Genomic DNA, 18,545 nt, shown 5'->3' with positions numbered 1-18,545 from the left:
TTTCAGTTGATTTCATCTTAGCTGTGGCTGAAGTCAGTTGTAGTTTTTGCATTTCTTTTTGCATTGGCGACTCTGCTTGTTAACAGCAGGTGTTGATCATTAATGGTCAATCATCACATAATGATCTCCTTAACTCCAACACTGTGTCAATGCTACTTGAACACTCTGTAGTGTGGAAACACATGAACACTGAGCAGTGCTTGTTTAACACTGGGAAATATTACATAAATCTTACCTGTTTCATTCATGTATCACTGATGCATATGAATCACATTAAGTTTATTAATATGTTTATATTAAAACTATGTAATCCAAATGCATGGAAAATTTGCATGTAATTGAATTACATAAAGTTTATTTTTAGGCCGAATTATTTTTTTGAGTGTAGGAACTGTGCATAAACTGATATATGTCTGATGTTTAGACTATCAAAAAGGGCTTTGAAATATAAACTGGTGGTTTGGTATATTGGTAACATATATTCTCTAAGCATTTGTCACATCCATAATGCAAAACGTCACATACATAACGCTGGATTTGCCCCTCTACATAATCCATTTTCACAATTTGATATTTGTGTAAGAGGACCAATTGTCCACCCATACTGTTTCAGGGATGACTAACGTGAGTGTAAAAAATAAATTGTTCTGCGACTCTTGCTATGACTGACAGTGATAATGGAATGAGCCACAGTCAAAAATAGAGCTGTGCAACTACAGTGGTAACAAGTCTGGGTCTATTTAGCAGCATTTACAGTTAAAGATGAAACTTAAAAAATACAGTTGTTAAATTAAATAAAAAAATATTTCAAAATGTGTAATGAATTATTTAATTTATTATTTGATTAATAATTAAATTGATTTGTAGTAAACTAGTTAATAGGGATGAGCGAGTACAGCATTATCTGTATCTGTTAACCATATGAATTATCTGTATCTGTATCTGTACTCGGAGTGGGCGGGGCCTAACCCGGAAGTGGGTGGGATTTAACCTGGAAGTTGGTCATGTTGTCTTGAAATGGGCGGGGCTTTAACCGGTATGTTATTTTAAGCATGCAATTGATATGGGTTGATCAGAAATTGTTATATTTATTGCTGATTAGAAAACTATTTACATGACAGCATCAGCATTGAGCTTCAGATCAGTGGTTTTGATCATGATAACAAACAAACTATATACCGAACAAGTTTTGCAACAATGAATTCAACACATGCGGTTGCAATTATGAAGTAAAATGTAATGAACAAGAGTTTTCATTTCAACATAACTTTCTTTTTTTAACCTTGAGCAGTGTGATTTTTTTATTTATTTATTTATTTGGTTCTTTTTTTTCCACACCAGGTATGTGTGTGTGTGTGTGTGTGTGTGTAGCTAATTCATTTGTAATATAGTTTTTTTTATACCACTACTTCGAACCAGCAGATTTAATTAATTTGTAATAACACTACTTCCTTTATTTATTTATTTATTTATTTATCAAATACAAAAAAGAAAGTGTGAGGCTGCGTCCGAAATCGCATACTACTTAAGTAGGTACTACATTTAAATTCAAACGTACTACCCGACCGTTAAAACAGTACGTTCTATATAGTATGAATGTGGGTAGTATGAATGGAATTCGGACATACTACATCCGCCATATTGATGTTGTCACCTGTCTTGACGTCATTCACCCATAGATCTATGTGACTGACCATAGTAAATCACTGAATATTCGAAATGCCACAGTCCTGCACAGCCGTTGGCAAACCTACTATATGGTGAATGACATCAAGTGGACCGTTCCGCATCTACGTGCTTGAAGCGGTCCGATGAGGCATCTACATATATATCTATGCGCGTCTCCACTTTCCGCCATTTTTCGAATATGACGCCTCCTCTCCTGGAGCCTCATGGGATAGGAAAGTGTCCATGGCATGCCTACTACAGAATTCGGCCGGAAGCAGTAGGTCATCCGGGTACTTCTCGCCTACTGAATTTAGAATACTATGAATTCGGACATACTACTCGCCTCGTGTACTGCTTTTCGCGTACTATATAGTAGGGTAGTATGCGATTTCGGACGCAGCGTCAGACACTCAGTGCGTGAAGTAAAAAAAAACTGGTCAGAGCCAGCTGACGGTTTAAAAAAGAAAAAAAAAATTCTCAGACAGGCAGAGACGCGAGTCGCTTTTACCAAGCACCACGTCTGAACAAACCCCACGTTTACCAAAACTCTACTGTTTAAGTAAGTACTACAAACAAACCAAATTAAAAAACAAACCTGAAGCTGAAGAAACCCTAAACGTTAACGGAAAAAAACCCGCAAACCTGAGTGACTGAGGGAGAGAACGAGAGAGAGCGCGCTGTTCTCTTCTCTTCTCAGTGTTCTGTGTGTGTGTGTGTGAGCAGAGCGGGACACAGCAACACAATAAGGGGCCGTTCACATGTCGCGCCTAAAAACGTGTGGAAAACGCTAGGCGTGCCACTTTCTTCCTTATCAACAAAGCGCTCGGGCGCGTGCGCTCCGGAAGCGTCTGCCATTTCTAAGCAACCATCAGCTGCGCTCTAGCTCCAAGCTTCGGTGCGCTTGCTGCATTCTGAAAAGTTGAGATCTCGATGCGGCGCGGATGCGCCTGGAAAAAACGAGCGCGTCGCTTCCATTATACGCGCGCAAAAGATGCTACATGTGAACGGCCCCTAAATCTGTATGTGTGTAGGGGAGGGGCGCTGTGATTAGTCTATCACAGAACGCAGACACAGTAAACTACCCAATGAGAATTTTTATTCAATCCGAGTACAGATATTGACTCGTATTACTCGTATGATTGTCACACCAGGCCAGCAGAGGGAGCCCTCCCCCTCACTGACTGTTGCTGCTCCCTCTGCTGCTTCGCTGGTTACTTCCTGTTTGTCTGCAATAGAAGCCAGCTCATCACACACACACATCGCGAAGTATTGATTTGCTCCTAGCAACTTTACCAAGCGGTTTTCCTAGTTTCCTTGTTGTTTTTCCCTTGCCCTAGCCATAGTTCTGTTTTTGTTTTCTCAGTCTTAGCCAGTTCCCTGTTTCTTGTTTTCATTTCATTTGTTTGCTTTGGACTGCTCACCTGGATTTTGACCCACGCTTGTTTATTGGATTTCGCTATTGGATTATCTTTGCTGTTGATGTTTGCTGGTGTTTTTGACCCTGACTGTTCGACCACGATCTGTTTTAAATAAAGCCTTGCATTTGGATCCTCTCTCAGTCGTCCCGCTTGTGACAGAATACTTCGCCACACCCGGATCCAGCGGCTTTATTTCACCACCAGCACCACAACATGGACCCAGTTGACCAGCTTCTGCTACTACGACAAAAAGATCTCCCCATTGAGGAATACGTTCACCACTTATGTAAGTTTGCATACCAAATACCGTTTTATGATGAAGTTTGGCTCAAAGATTTATTTAGTTTTGGACTCAATGAACCCACAAGATCTTGGCTACCCGGAGGGAAATTTCAATGTTCACTGAGAGATCTGATAGATTATGCATTGCTGTTAAATGACTCTCCCTTTACTGTTGGAGTCACAGAAGAGTAGGGATGGGAATCGAAAACCGGTTCTTGTTGAGAACCGGTTCCCAGTGTTTCAATTCCTTTGAATCGTTTGCAAAATTTGCAAACGATTCCCTTAACGATTCCAGTGGGCACGAATGACGTCATCACGCGCATTGCGTACCTTATGCACGTTGCGTAGCTTACGCTCAGTCAATAGTATGCATGGCGCCTAAGCGGAACAAACGCTCAAAAGTCTGGTTGACGAATATAGGGCAACTTGTAATACTTGCAGCGTAGATATTTCCTCAAAGGGAGGAAATACCACTAACATGCTAAAACATTTGCACACACAGCATGCAATAACAAAAGAATGTTGCGTTTTCGATCCGCTCCGGACTAACAGTTCTCAACCCAGCAGCGGCAGCAACAACGTTAGCATGTCCTCAGCTAATAAAACTACAGGTAACTAATTAACTAACAAACACTGCCATCATATTAGCTGTGTAAAACTTGCTGTTAGTAACGGTTAACGTTAAATGAACGCCTTCTCATGCATTACATTTAGATGACCATCACGGGAGATGCTAATCAACAATTTGTTGTCCCTTTTCTTCCAAATGAGAATCGATAAGGGAATCGATAAAGAATCGAATCGTTAAGCAGAATCGAAAATGGAATTGGAATCGTAAAAATCTTATCAATTCCCATCCCTACAGAAGAGGACAATGATCCCACAGTAAAGGCTAGCCCTGAGCCACAGCACAAGAAGTCTGCTAGTCCTGAACCACAGCACAAGATGTCAGCTAGCCCTGAGCCACAGCACAAGATGTCTGCTAGTCCTGAACCACAGCACAAGATGTCTGCTAGCCCAGAGCCTCGTCACAAGATGGCCGCCCTTCCCGAGTCTGTTCACAAGATGGCTGCCACCCCCAAGTCTGTTCACAAGATGGCCGCCATCCCCGAACCTGATCACAAGATGGCTGCTGTTCCTGAGCCCGTTTGTAAGATGGCCGTCTTTCCTGAGTCTGCACCCAAAATGGCCGCCCTTCCTGATCCTGTTCGCAAAATGGCCGCTCTTCCAGACCCTCGTCACAAGATGGCCGACCTTCCAGATCCTGTTCATAAGATGGCCGTCTTTCCTGAGTCTGCACCCAAAATGGCCGCCCTTCCAGATCCTGCTCGCAAAATGGCCGCTCTTCCAGACCCTGCTCACAAGATGGCCGCCACCACTCCAGAGCCTGCTGCAAAGATGGTCGCCACGTCTGAGCCTGCCTGCAAGAGGGCCGCCATACCTGAGTCTGTCATCAACACAGTGGCTACAACATCAGACTCTCGCACTTCCATGGCCAATCAGAGACTAATTTCCAGTTTGGAGGACCCACCACTGCTGTCAGTACGAACAGTCAGTCTCTTACAGCCAGCGCCTGCTAACTCCACGTCAGCCAAGCCAGCTTCCGCCAAAGCCACGTCAGTCAAGCCAGCGACTGCTAATGCTACCACAGCCAAACCAGCTACTGCCAATGCCATGTCTGCCAAGCCAGAGCCCGATCACGTCATGTCAATAAGACCACAGCCAGCTAGCATCATGTCTGCCTCTCTCGAATCCACCCCAGCTGTTGTTTCTGCCAAGTCAAGCCACGTCACAGCTGCTATTCCTGCTGAGTCAAACCAGGCAGCTCTTCTTGAGTCAGGTCAAGTCACAGCTGATCCTCCAAGGCCAAGTCACGTCTCCCCCGAGAGTTCAGAGCCAATGCTCCCAAGTCATGCAGAGCCAACGCTCCCAAACCATGCAGAGCCAACGCCCCCAAGTCACGCAGAGCCAACGCTCCCAAGCCATGCAGAGCCAACGCCCCGAAGTCACGCAGAGCCAGCGGTCCCAAGCCTCACGCCCACTGACCCGGAGGGCATTCCTCTGCCAACTGCATTACCCGTTATGGCTATCGCCATTTTGAGTGTGTGGGCTGCACACTGCGCCCCAGTGGCCTCTTCTGCCCATGAGTCTGCCCACAAGTTTGCTCCGGAGAGCTCATCTACACGCATGTCCGCTGCGCCTATACCTCTTTCGGAGGTGGCGTACATAGTGGAACTTCACGCTTTGCCCTCACCGCCAAGGCCTCACGCTCTGCCTGCACCACCAGGGCTTCACGCTCTGCCTGCACCGTCTATGCCCCCTGCTCTGCCAGCACCGCCAGGGTTCCTTGCTCTGCCAGTTCCGCCAAGACTCCTTGCTCTGCCTGCTCCGCCAAGGTTCCTTGCTCTGCCTGCTCCGCCAAGATTCTCTGCTCTGCCTGCTCCGCCAAGGTTCCTTGCTCTGTCTGCCCGCTAAGTTTCCCTGCTCTGTCTGCTCCGCCTAGACTCCTTGCTCTGCCTGTGCCGCCAAGATTCCCTGCTCTGCCCGCTCCCCCTAGATTCCCTGCTCTGCCTGTTCCACCTAGACTCCTTGCTCTGCCTGCTCCGCCAAGATTCCATGCTCTGCCTGCACCGCCTAGGCTCCTTGTCATCTCTGACATGACCACAACAGCCGTTCCTGAAGTTCCTGTCCGCCCAGTCACGGCCATGGAGGCAGCCTACTCCTACAAATTCTTTACTTCTCTCCTTGCTCTGTCTGCCTCCTCTGTCTCTGCTCTCCCCAGGTCCCAGTCCATGATACGGCCGCCTGTTCCACCCTGGAGGGCTCCTGCGTCTCCTGTTCCGCCCTGGAGGGCTCCTGCGCCTCCTGATCCGCCCTGGAGGGCTCCTGCGCCTCCTGTTCCGCCCTGGAGGGCTCCTGCGCCTCCTGTTCCGCCCTGGAGGGCTCCTGCGCCTCCTGCTCCGCCCTGGAGGGCTTCTGCGCCTCCTGCTCCGCCCTGGAGGGCTCCTGCGCCTCCTGCTCCGCCCTGGAGGGCTCCTGCGCCTCCCCCTCACTGACTGTTGCTGCTCCCTCTGCTGCTTCGCTGGTTACTTCCTGTTTGTCTGCAATAAAAGCCAGCTCATCACACACACACATCGCGAAGTATTGATTTGCTCCTAGCAACTTTACCAAGCGGTTTTCCTTGCTCCCAGGTTTTCCTAGTTTCCTTGTTGTTTTTCCCTTGCCCTAGCCATAGTTCTGTTTTTGTTTTCTCAGTCTTAGCCATAGTTCCCTGTTTCTTGTTTTCATTTCATTTGTTTGCTTTGGACTGCTCACCTGGATTTCGACCCACGCTTGTTTATTGGATTTCGCTATTGGATTATCTTTGCTGTTGATGTTTGCTGGTGTTTTTGACCCTGACTGTTCGACCACGATCTGTTTTAAATAAAGCCTTGCATTTGGATCCTCTCTCAGTCATCCCGCTTGTGACAATGATACTCTTACTCGGCAAAAGTGCTTTATCCGTGCCGGATACCGAGTATCCGGCTCAACTCTACTTGTTAATATAGTTAATTGTATAAAATAAAGGCTGTTGTTGTCTTGGGTTATTTATTTAATTTTAAATGACATGAGACTTTGAGACTTCCTGCACTTACTATACTTTATACTTTGACACAGTAAAATACTAAAATTAGTTATATTTTTATAATAAAGCCAAAAGCAAGAAAAAAACTAGGGAGCTGAAATGTCAACCCAGATAGCAGAACAACAGTGAATCATCATTGAATCAACATTAAAGCATCAACCAACTTGTCATTGAATCAATGTTGAAATTTAGTCAAATTTAGTATTGATTTTTCATCAGGTTTGCACCCTGAAATAATGTTATTTCAACGATGAAAAATAGACGAAGATGGGCATAAAATCAATATTTGTTCAACTTAAATTAAATCATGCATTTTACATTGAATCAACATTGAAGCAATTTTAGTTCAGTCTTGCTTTATGTACAGCAAGATTCTATGACAGTGTAGGGCTGAAAACCTTTTTTTTTTTAACAAAAAGTCAGTAACTCAACATCCTTCAGTTTACATGAAAACATATTTATTTAATTATGCTCCATACCCGTTTAAACAGGAAGTAACATCACAATTAGAATAGAACTAATAAAATACACTACAACTTACAAATTATTAAACATTATTAATAGAGTACTCTGTATATACTCTGAAATGTATTTAAAGATCGTCTGAACTTATGGTTTTCCACCACGAGCAATTCCCCCCAGCCGTTCTGGGGCATAACAAAGCCATTTCTGAACAACTGCAGCAAAGACAAACTCTGAGGCCTCCTTTTTTTCCCCGCTTTCAGCTGTTGTTTTAGGGCATCTAAAGAATGAAAAAAAAAGTTAGAACTGCACAATGCTCTAAAAACTTGGAGTTGCAGTTGTTTATGAATGACAGAAGGTGGGTCCTAAATTTCTGGAAATGTGACTTTTACAAATGTACAGAAATACAACATATGTTTAGAAATTTCTTATAATCTTCCATAGATACAATGCACATTTATTTATTTTTTATATACAGTTGGGTACGGAGTATATTCAGACCCCCTTAAATGTTTCACTCTTGTGATATTTCAGTTTTTCTTTTTTGATAAACAATCTGTAAAAATGTCAACAATTCTGTGTTTTTCTGTCAATATGGGGTGCTGTGTGTACATTAATGTGGAAAAAATGAACTTCAATGATTTCAGCAAATGGCTGCAAAATAACAAAGACTGAAACATTTAAGGGGGGTCTGAATACTTTCCGTACCCACTGTATATACAAACACACACTCACACACACCACATCTTGACATTTTTCTCCATTCTCTGCTTACCATACATGCACATCCTGAGGTTGGTGTCTTTGAATGCAGTTTTTCGTTTATGCTCTTCTTTCAGTTTCTTTCCTGCCCAATTCATTTGAGAGGCCAACTCATTGGTTAGAGCACAGGTCAGCATTCTCCTAATACGTCCTTCAACTGATGCTCCTCCCACAATGGCAAAACGGCCAACCTACAAGGGTGTAAGGGACACATTTGTGCACAACATTAAAAGCTTGCAAAAAATGCCATGTGGCTACATTTTTTTTCCCTAGACAACATTGTAAAAAACAAAAATTGCCAAGTAGATGTATTAGGGGTGTACACTGGATGGTTCATTACAATACGATATTGATTCTTATACCCAGAAATACGACATTTGCTGATACCGCAAAAAATTCACAAGTCACACATAAGATAATATACCATACCATATACCATAATATACGTACACCATAAGATACGTAATCTTATGCCATGACAACATTCAAGAACATTCAAGAAAGTCTTTCAGTCTTCTGTGCTAAAATATAGGTTTTGCCAAAAAATAATAGGTAGGCTAGATCTAAAAATGTTTTCAGGTACAGAAATTCTTATCAAATGTAAAATTCTTCAGTCTTCACTGTATGACGTAAATAGATTAATCCGAATCAAACTTACACAAATTATTTTTCTTGGAATCTTGCGATTTTTCTTTTCACACAGGGTTTCCGCAGGGTCTTAAAGTCTAAAATTTTAAAATCTAAATTTTAGGCATTAAAAAGTATTAAATTCTCTGTTCTAGGTTTTAAATAATTTTACACAGGTCTTATTTTTCCGATGTCCATGTAATGCTACCTCTAATGCTCATTTGAATTCTCATTTTGTTGTTGTTGCTTGGTTGTTCCGTGGTGTTGTAGTTCTTTATTTCTTTTGTACTACAATCTACAATCTTTTACAATCTTTTTTTAAAACCCCGCGGAAACCCTGTTTTTGATGGATCCTTACACCCCTTAAGATATGTGTGTTGAATGATAAACTTAAATTACCATGATTTGTCTGGCATCTTTACTTTGAAGAATCCGTTCAGCTTCTTCAAACTCTGTCAAGTCTTTTAAAGGGAGTGATAGAGGTAATGGAGGAGACAACGATAGCTCGCGTCTCATAAAACCCTGGACCTCTAGACGGAGTTCTCTCACTTCAGACACTAGCGCAGCCAGGGTTTCGTAAACTTTGGAATATGCAATTTCTTTTGGGGAAAAAAAGGAAAGTTAGTAAAAGCAAAGGAAAAAAGTAACACTATGTCAACAGTTCCTTAGAACTCATCATCATAAAATTCCTTAGAGTGCTCATGAAATGGAGAATAAAAATATTATTGGTATTTACACCTTAGAAAAGTTACTCTACAATATAAACATATTCCAAATCCCCAGTTTAAGATATGAATTATTCTTATTTACCCTTTTGAAACAGCTGAATTGAAAATTGAGAGAATTGTAACATGACAGCTCTCCTCACCTTAACAGTGAGTGAGTCACCATGGTATGTAATCAAGAAAAAAACTTTACTATCTGAGAAACATTAGAATATTAAACTCCATTTCATGACTCCTTTAGTTACTTGCCTTTGATGATCTGCCTTGATTCAGGAGATTCCGTCCTCTGACCTTTAATGTTCCTGTGATGGGCCTACAATAAAAAAAGGCAAATATGTACCACAATACAAAAATAATCCATAACACTAGTAAGATTGAACAAAGGAAAGAAAACCTAGACAGTGCAATCAATACGTTACATGGCAATGCATGGATGGTATTGTATAATGCTTAGTGCTTACACCAGTTGTTCCCAACCCCAGTCCTCACGTCTCCCTGCTCTGAATATTTTCCATGTCTCTCTTTTGCGGTCTTTACACTTGGTATTACCATGCTATCATCTGATCAAGCAGATCATATCCTCAGTCAATCAGGACATGGTGTATTTATACTTGGCAACATCAACACACTCTTCTACTTGGATGACCAATCAAATTGGTCCTTCCCATGCAATATTTTAAAAAAAGTCTGCAGAGGATAGCCCCTGAAGTGGTGGGATTTCAAAGTCAACCTAAAGTGGTGAGTTTTTATTTGAAAATCATTTTCACGGGAGATTTAAAAAAAAAACTGTAGTCTCACTAGCGCTCCACGGCCTCTTCTGACAGTTTTGGAGAGAGGGGAGGTGTTTTGCGTGACGTTGGCCTGCGAATGCAGACGCAATGGCTGGATTGTGTTTACATTACACTGAGATCTGGACCAGGACATGCTGATTGGATAATATTCCGATCAGAAGCACGTTTACACTTGTCTTTTCAATGTGGAAAACATCTGCATACAGTTTGCATGTTAATGCCAGGTGTAAAAAAAGAGCAGGGGAAATCCATTGAAATTTACTTCACTTCGGAACATTCATTCACCAATTTGCGTTTCACACAAAGATGAAACTTATGTCACACACACACACACACACACACACACACACACACACACACACACACACACACACACACACAAAAAAAGATGCTTTTAAGTTTCTCTATCAGGTAATGGTTAATGATTAAGTAATGTGTGTCAATTATAAATAAACATACATACAAAATACATTCAAATACATAATTTTGTAATAAAATATGCTTACCCTTTCATATTGAGAGGTTGTTTTCAGAATTTGCTCCAAGGACAGCATTTTTTGGTTGTCCTTTATTGTGTTGTTCTATGAAAGTTTTACATCAGCAGCACACAGTATTTTGTACTGGTGTGTGAATAGGATGCCATTCTTGATGGTGTGTAATTGTGAAGGTTTTACTTCCACCTTTTCCAGCTTTTCTTTATTAATGAATAAAGCACATATAGTTAATTTTCTGTTATACAGTTTAAAGAGTAAAGTCATACAGTCTTAAAATACAGTTGTTCTTTGGAGGATTTTAACATGTAGTAACAATTGTATTCAAAATACAATTGTATACCTCAAAAGTACCTTTTGTACCTCAAATTGAGGTTAGATATTATTATAAAATCTGAACAACAGAGGGGTAAAAAAAACTATAAATATTAATAATTAAAAAAATATATTTATATTATTATGAATTGTTTTATTAATTATTAATAATATACAGATTCTTATATTAAATAAACAAACATAATAGCATTATAGTCTTAATAGCAATATGGTTTCTATATAAGGGGCTTTCACAATAAATAGTCCTAGGAACTCAGTTATAATTTCACCCCTGGGTTGTATTGTTGGTTGCACTGCATGGCAATTGGAACTAGGGGTGGGAAAAAAAATCAATATTGCAATATATTGTTGTGCTCTCTGTCGCAATAAATAATCGATACACTAATGGCCAATATCGATATTTTATTACAACACAAAATGATTAATTAACCCGTCGTCAGTGTCACTGTCACTACCCAATATCTACCATTCTGTTTGCGGGGGGTGCTGTTCGAGTAAATAGGGGTAAAGTGTCGGAAGCAGCGGCCAGTGAAGAACACAAGTTATCTAACAACAACAGAGAAGAAGCGCAGAAAAAAGAGAAGTGAGAAGAATGGCGGAAAATAACGAAAAACAAGTCAAAGACGCACCCGCTAGTTGCCTGTTTCACACATACTCCGTCTGCAGTGTGTATGCGTTGAGTATTTTTTTCCGCACCCATGTTCACACTGCACGCGGTTGCTGTCGGGCAGTAGGTCCCAGAAGCGGTGTGCAAGTGCATTCAAGTGCATTTAATAATACGTTGTTTATGATACGTTGTATAATACGTTGAGTTTAAACGTGAATATATCTAGTATTGTATTAGTGTACTGTGATAAAAGAGTATCACAAAGCTGAAAAAGCACGTTTGTATTTGAAATCAAAATAACGGATAAATGGTGTGTTTGTGGTAAACAGCCGCGGATCAGGAACGGACTGCAAACATGTCCTGTGTGAAAGCAAAACGAGTCCGTGCTGCTTCTGCATCGCATACGTAATGCACACGGACTGCATACGCACTGCAGACGGAGTATGTGTGAAACAGGCGTTTGTGTTCCTCAAGAAGAATAGGGGAGAGCGGGGCACAACCTAACACTTTTTGAATTTCGCCGTTTATGTAAATCCACGTGGGGTTCAGAGTACAATTTTTTATCCACGTTGTTTTCACACTTGTCTAGTACAAATATATCGCTTTGTTTCATATTTACAGTGTATACGTTTTTCGTTATTTACCTCAAAAGAAAGGAAGTGAAACGTGACAACATGCCCCGTAGGTGGGGTACATTGTAACATCTGAGGGGCACGTTGTAACACGACCATATGACAGCTTAAAATGTTATCTGATCGAATGAAATAAATATACACAACAAACTAAAATATTTTGTCAATAAAATACATGTGTTAACTTTTTCAAATGAAGTAATGACGTTTTTTTTTTAAATAAAAATAATCGAATTTTGGAGTTTGAAAATGAACACATCGCAACAATGTTTTGAACGGCTTTGATCGCAACACACAGCTGTACAGTAGTTCAAAACAATGTGGACAGATAGATGAAACACATTTAGACATTCAGTAAAACACTCCACTCCTCCACACACAGCTCTCATAGAACACGACACACATAAACCAGCCAAAATGCTTTACATTACTTGAAATAATAACTTCTGAACATTAAACATTGATTGTCAGCCTTTATTCACCTGTTTCTTGAGGTATCTTATCAAAATCCTTAGAAGTAAATCGTGTAAACTGCACCGCTAATGTCATAGAACAGCATAGTTTAATAACAGCGGGGAATATTGTAACACAGTGTTACATCTTTCCCCAGCTGCGCGACTCGAGTTTAAAACAGGTTAGTGTCTTCTGCTGGTTTGTGAAGCATTAATAAACCATCTAAACTGATAAATAACAAATTGGAGATTAAAATAATAGCAGATTTGTCTAGTTTTAAATGAATATTAAAAACTGAAATGAAAAGTTTACTTCAGCCAGAAATGTACTTTTACTATGGTAAAATAAATATTCAGCGATATCTTCAAAAGGCTTTTGAATTCTGGCGCTTTTTTTTTCTCTGCATAGTGTTGCTATGGCAACTAGTAAATACCATAAATTTGGTTATGCTAGCATGTGTGGAAATATTTAAACCAGGCGTGTTACAATTAACCCCGCGTTAGTTTGTGCCCCGCTCTCCCCTATGCCTTGATGTGACCACTGTCCAGGTTAACATAAAGCACTTTACAGTAACTTACTACTGACGTTTCAGTATCATGGTTTACACATGTTAGTTAATGTTTATGTTGTTTTTTTAATGTTCAGGCACTTTTATCCGTCTAGCTGTACAATGTTTACATTTAAGACCAGGAGGCAGTGAGTTATTATGCAAATGCATATTTCTTTGCACAGTGTTGGAAATGTTGGCATTAATAAATGCATAAGATTTCCTTATTATGGGTATTTTTTTCTTTTTCAGTCACATATATCGTGATATATCGTTGATGAAATTTCTTTCAATATATTGAATACTGTAGATATCGTGAATCGTGATATTATCATTATCGTGGGCCACATATCGCCACAGAATTGAATCGTGAGTTACCTGTATCGTCCCACCCCTAATTGGAACACTGAAGTGGCTGATAGCCTCAACTTTAAGAGTGGCATTTACAAATGCTAAAAACTAGACAATGGGGGATGCCCAGATTGGAGTTGTGGGTTATGGGTATATAGCTTTAAAAAAAGGTTCTGCAACTGTCAAAGTTGTTCTAAACCTTTGATATGGTTTAGAACAATTTTAATTAATAGCACTGGCAGGAATTGAAGGTGGACATTGTGGAACAGCACCATACTTTACAATACATCATGACTTTAACTTTCAGTTCCAAATGTACTTTTCAAAACAATTACATTAGTGACACACTTACCGATTATTTTCTGAAGCTTTGAACTGGCCATGTAGTTCAGGTCTGAAGATTCTTAATGTGCTAAAGTGTCTTTCTGTTGAAGTAGTGCATCGGAAAAAAAAAATAAAAAATTTGGGGCCCTGTTTCAGTGAACTTACATTATGGATATATCCAGTGACTGACAGCAATTCACTGGTACTTGTACTTGCACTTGCCATGTCTATAAGAAATAAGAAATACGCACTAATGCAAATTTGTCTTGATTCAATATGATGTGGTTATAATTATTAGTCATGTTCTGTGATTAAAAATTCATTTCATTCATTAAAATACACCAAAAATTATCAAGAAAATATTAGTACCACTAACCTACTGGACCCATGTCATTTACCGGCTGTGTGAACTCTTTTACAGCAGATGGAGCCACTCCAGCATGGATTCCGGAGCAGTTCGCAGACTCTTTAGTTAAAGCTGAGACTACCTGCGGCTTGCTGAAGCATCCCAGAAGCGGCTGTCCATAATACATGCTAAAGTTAGGCGAATCCCCAACCCGCTAACTAATTGAATTTCTGTAGGCGGGATACCGCGTTGTGACATCATTGCAAGCAGAAAACAAACGCTATAATCCAAACAAGCAGTTCGTTATAGTTCTTGAAAAGGGACTTTTTAAAAACTAAATATCTCCCTTTGGAGTGGACTTTGAGATTTGTAACTTTGTAGATGTCTTTTATGCCCAAACATACACACCACACACTGGCTAAAGTTCAAAAGGTGGAAAAGCATAATAGCACCCCTTTAAAAGCATCAATGTAGTCATTTGTTTAATTTGGCTGTTTAATTTAATTCTGGTTAAATTTCATCACATGGTGCGATTTAACCAAAAATTATGTAAAATTATGCTTTTATTGTATTTTACACAAAAAATAAAAAAATAAAAATTATATATATATATATATATCTTATTTATATATGATATATAGGCCTGTTAATTTGGGGTTTGTGTGGCCTTGTGTAAATAAAGTGGTATACATCTAGTCATTATACTATAGACTCCTGTGTCTGCAAAGATGCACATTTTGTTGCATCTTCTGCCTTGACTCACTAATAAACAGTACCCCAACATGTCTCTCACCCTAATCAAGACTTTTGTTTAGTACTGTGTGTCACATCTTTAATGTGGGTTTAGTCCACTGAATTTCATCAAGATTAGCTCCAGAGACGGATCATCAATGAAGACCTCGTCACCTTGACAGCCATCGGCGCTACACCACGGGAACCTGATGAATTCTTTACAATCAGACATTGGTACAAACTAGGGGTGTGACGAGATCTCGTGGCACGAGATCTCGCGAGACTCCGATGTGTCCCGCGAGATCTGACTGGTCTCACGAGAACGTGATGATATCATGGCAAAACATTTTGCAATGTTTACATTAGGGCTGCATGACTAATAGTTATAAAAATATCACGATCTCTATTCAAACACCCATGCAATCTTATTCATGAATGACTGTGATTCAGCATTGTCTGTTACAACTGTTTCACGCGCTCCACTGACGCTTACCATGTGAACGTTATTGAAGCCATTCGAATCTGCATTCTTACTGCTGTGGTTTCAGAAAGCAACACAAACAGTCTTTTTAACCACATAATCATCATCATGTCTTTGTTACAGACATTTAAATAACATAAGTACTGGGATAAAAGCTTATAGTTTGGATATACACACTTATTGTCTACAGTAGCGATCAAAAACGAAAGTATAACACGTATGTAGAGTAACGTTTATTCTCTTCGCCAGGAGAGGGCGACAACTGCACGTTTAAAAAAATATTTGTCATTGAATTAAACATTCAAGAGATTCCAATAGTGAAAGTCTTTATTAATTGAGACACAGGCTCCTTCATTTTTTTTAGTTTTTTTTTTCAGACTTAAGCAATGAACATTATTTCAGAACCAATAGTAAATTATGTCATTTTGTTTAATTTTCTAATCCTTTTTTTCTTCAGAATCGTGATCTCCAGTTTATAAAAGAAAATTGTTTTTCAGTTTACCCAGAATCATGCAGCATTTATATTACTGCATATAATTCATTAAAATATAAGTTTAATTTCATAAAGTACAAGTTCATATCAAAATGCACCTACATTTTTTTTTTTTTTGCATTTTGTGTTTTTTGTTGAATAAAATACTATTGTCCCCTATATATTTCATCATTGAGGATTTATTTAAAAAAGTTAAAAAATCTCGTCTCGTCTCGTTCTCGTGAGCCCAAAATCTCGTCTCGTCTCGTCTCGTGAGATAAGTGTCTCGTCACACCCCTAGTACAAACTGTTGGTGTGGTCTGGCCAGAGGAGAACTGGTCCCCCGACTGAGCCTGGTTTCTCCCAAGGTTTTTTTCCCCATTTCTGTCACCTGTGGAGTTTTGGTTCCTTGCCGCTGTCGCCTCTGGCTTGCTTAGTTGGGGACACTTTCCAGCGATATCGTATACTATTTGACATTACTGAATTCATTGATGAACTGCCTTTAACTGAAAATTGATTCTTTACAGCAATGCGTTACTTGCACACTATTGTTCTTTTTAAATACTGTGAAGTTGCTTTGACACAATCTGTACTGTTAAAAGCGCTATATAAATAAAGGTGACTTGACTTGACTACACATGCATTAAGAGAAAAGCCAGAATGGCAAAACCTTACGAAAAAAGAAAACACGCAAATATCACAGTTGCTGCGGTTGTTGCATTCCTCTGTGGTTATGCTAGTCAATAGCGCAGCATCCCTATGGATTTTGAAAGATACCAACAAAAAAAAACGTTCAAAGCGATTTTCTCACGTTTTCAATTGGAAAAAAAAAAGAGCAGACGACCATAATTCAAATGGGTATATTTTTAAAACCATTCAAGATATGACTTTAAATAGGATATCATCTTAAAGCTTATGAATCCTCTTTCAATTAATGCTAACATTTCAATTTTGAAATTTGGGTCACTGTAATTCATTTTGCTGGATCAGTCACATTTTATTTATGAAAGGAAAACTATGCAGTGTTTTTAAAATTTCAATTTCTCTACCTGACATTTGTTCGGTTTTATTTATTTATGCTTTTGTTAATTGATTTGTTTGTTCTTATTTTCATATAACTTGTCTTTAATAATTTAAAATCTGAAATTTATATTGGCCTGTTTTTTTTCTTTTCTTTTTTCTTTTTTTTGTAAAACCATAAGCAAAAGACAGAATAAATATGTTTGACCTCTAAATGTTTGACTTAAAAAAAAATTATGTTTTTTTTTTTTAATTAGAAACAGAATTAGGAATTAATAAGAAATGGAATCGATAAGCAGAATTGGAATCGGAACCGGAATCGATAAAATTCAAACGATACCCAACACATAATTTGGGGCATATCTGCCATGTCAAATGTCGGACAATTTACACGCTGATTAGCCAGTGTTGACGGTGCCATATATTTGGCTAAAATTGTTATTAATTATTTGGGCAAAATTTGTCATTTTATATGTGGGCAACTTCCACATTAGCTAGTGTTTACTGTACCATATCTTTGCCAAAACTGGTCCAGATACATATTAGGATAACTGAGCCACATTTGTGGCATCATATGCTGGCCACTTAGGCTCACAGCCATATTAGCTAGTGTTTACTGTGCCATATCTTTGCCAAAACTGGCCCATATACGTTTTAATGTACCTGGGCCACATTTTCTGGAAGATATGTGGCCCACATTTGGTTTACACCTTGATTACTGTATGAGTATTATTTTGTTAGTTATTTAATGGAAAACCAGTTACCTCAGTATCTCTATCTGACAGTTTGGACTTTTTAGTCCTTCAGAAAGAAGCATCACTCCAGAATCCTGCAGGTCATTGTTACTCAGGTCCAGTTCTCTCAGGGCAGAGTTTGAGGATTTCAAAACTGATGACAAACTCCCACAAGACTGAGCAGTGAGATAACATATGGAAAATCTGAACAAGAAGAACACAGTAATTGCATACAGAATTAATCTTAACATCATAACAGTATAAATAATCAAGTATTTCAACTCAAACCTCAACATCTCCAGCTTTGGACTCTTCAGTCCATCACAAAGATGCTTCACTCCAGAATCCTGAAGGTCATTGTTGCTCAGATCCAGTTCTCTCAGGACAGAGTTTGAGGACTGTAAAGCTGAAGACAAACTTTCATAGGACTAAGCAGTGAGATGACACCCACTTAGCCTGTGAAGAGAAAACAAACAAACAGCCATATTAATGTCAATTTATCAGATAGGTTATATCTGCAGTGTATGTTTGTAATGAATAACATAGAAAATCTGAAAATGTCATAAAATAAGTGCTTTAAACCAGCCTTTATTGGACATTTATTGCATAAATATTTAGTGTTCCTTGAAATGTTTACAAATACATTGTGTACATACACA

The 18,545-nt window shown here is 39.4% G+C and overlaps 1 protein-coding gene across 2 annotated transcripts; it reads right to left on the bottom strand.

The window, feature by feature from the left end:
- Positions 1-7,467: 7,467 nt before the first annotated feature.
- Positions 7,468-18,308, bottom strand: LOC141325675 (uncharacterized). 2 transcript variants are annotated; one of them, XM_073834437.1, is made up of 8 exons: positions 18,175-18,308; positions 17,917-18,090; positions 14,130-14,619; positions 10,867-11,054; positions 9,819-9,882; positions 9,244-9,443; positions 8,231-8,408; positions 7,468-7,735 (listed from the first exon to the last, which is right to left on the bottom strand). In XM_073834437.1, exons 4-8 carry the CDS (start codon positions 10,912-10,914, stop codon positions 7,551-7,553), a joined length of 675 nt encoding a protein of 224 aa, XP_073690538.1. In that variant the 5' UTR covers positions 10,915-11,054; positions 14,130-14,619; positions 17,917-18,090; positions 18,175-18,308; the 3' UTR covers positions 7,468-7,550. The 2 variants fall into 2 exon arrangements, with proteins under 2 accessions (XP_073690538.1, XP_073690539.1); XM_073834438.1 differs by lacking the exons at positions 17,917-18,090; positions 18,175-18,308 and having other exon boundaries at positions 14,130-14,697.
- Between the last annotated feature and the right edge of the window lie 237 nt (positions 18,309-18,545).

The sequence above is a fragment of the Garra rufa genome, chromosome 2, assembly GCF_049309525.1.
Source record: "Garra rufa chromosome 2, GarRuf1.0, whole genome shotgun sequence".
NCBI lineage: Eukaryota > Metazoa > Chordata > Actinopteri > Cypriniformes > Cyprinidae > Garra > Garra rufa.
The sequence above is the reverse complement of the archived record's forward strand: the minus strand, read 5'-3'. Positions and strand labels throughout refer to the sequence as shown.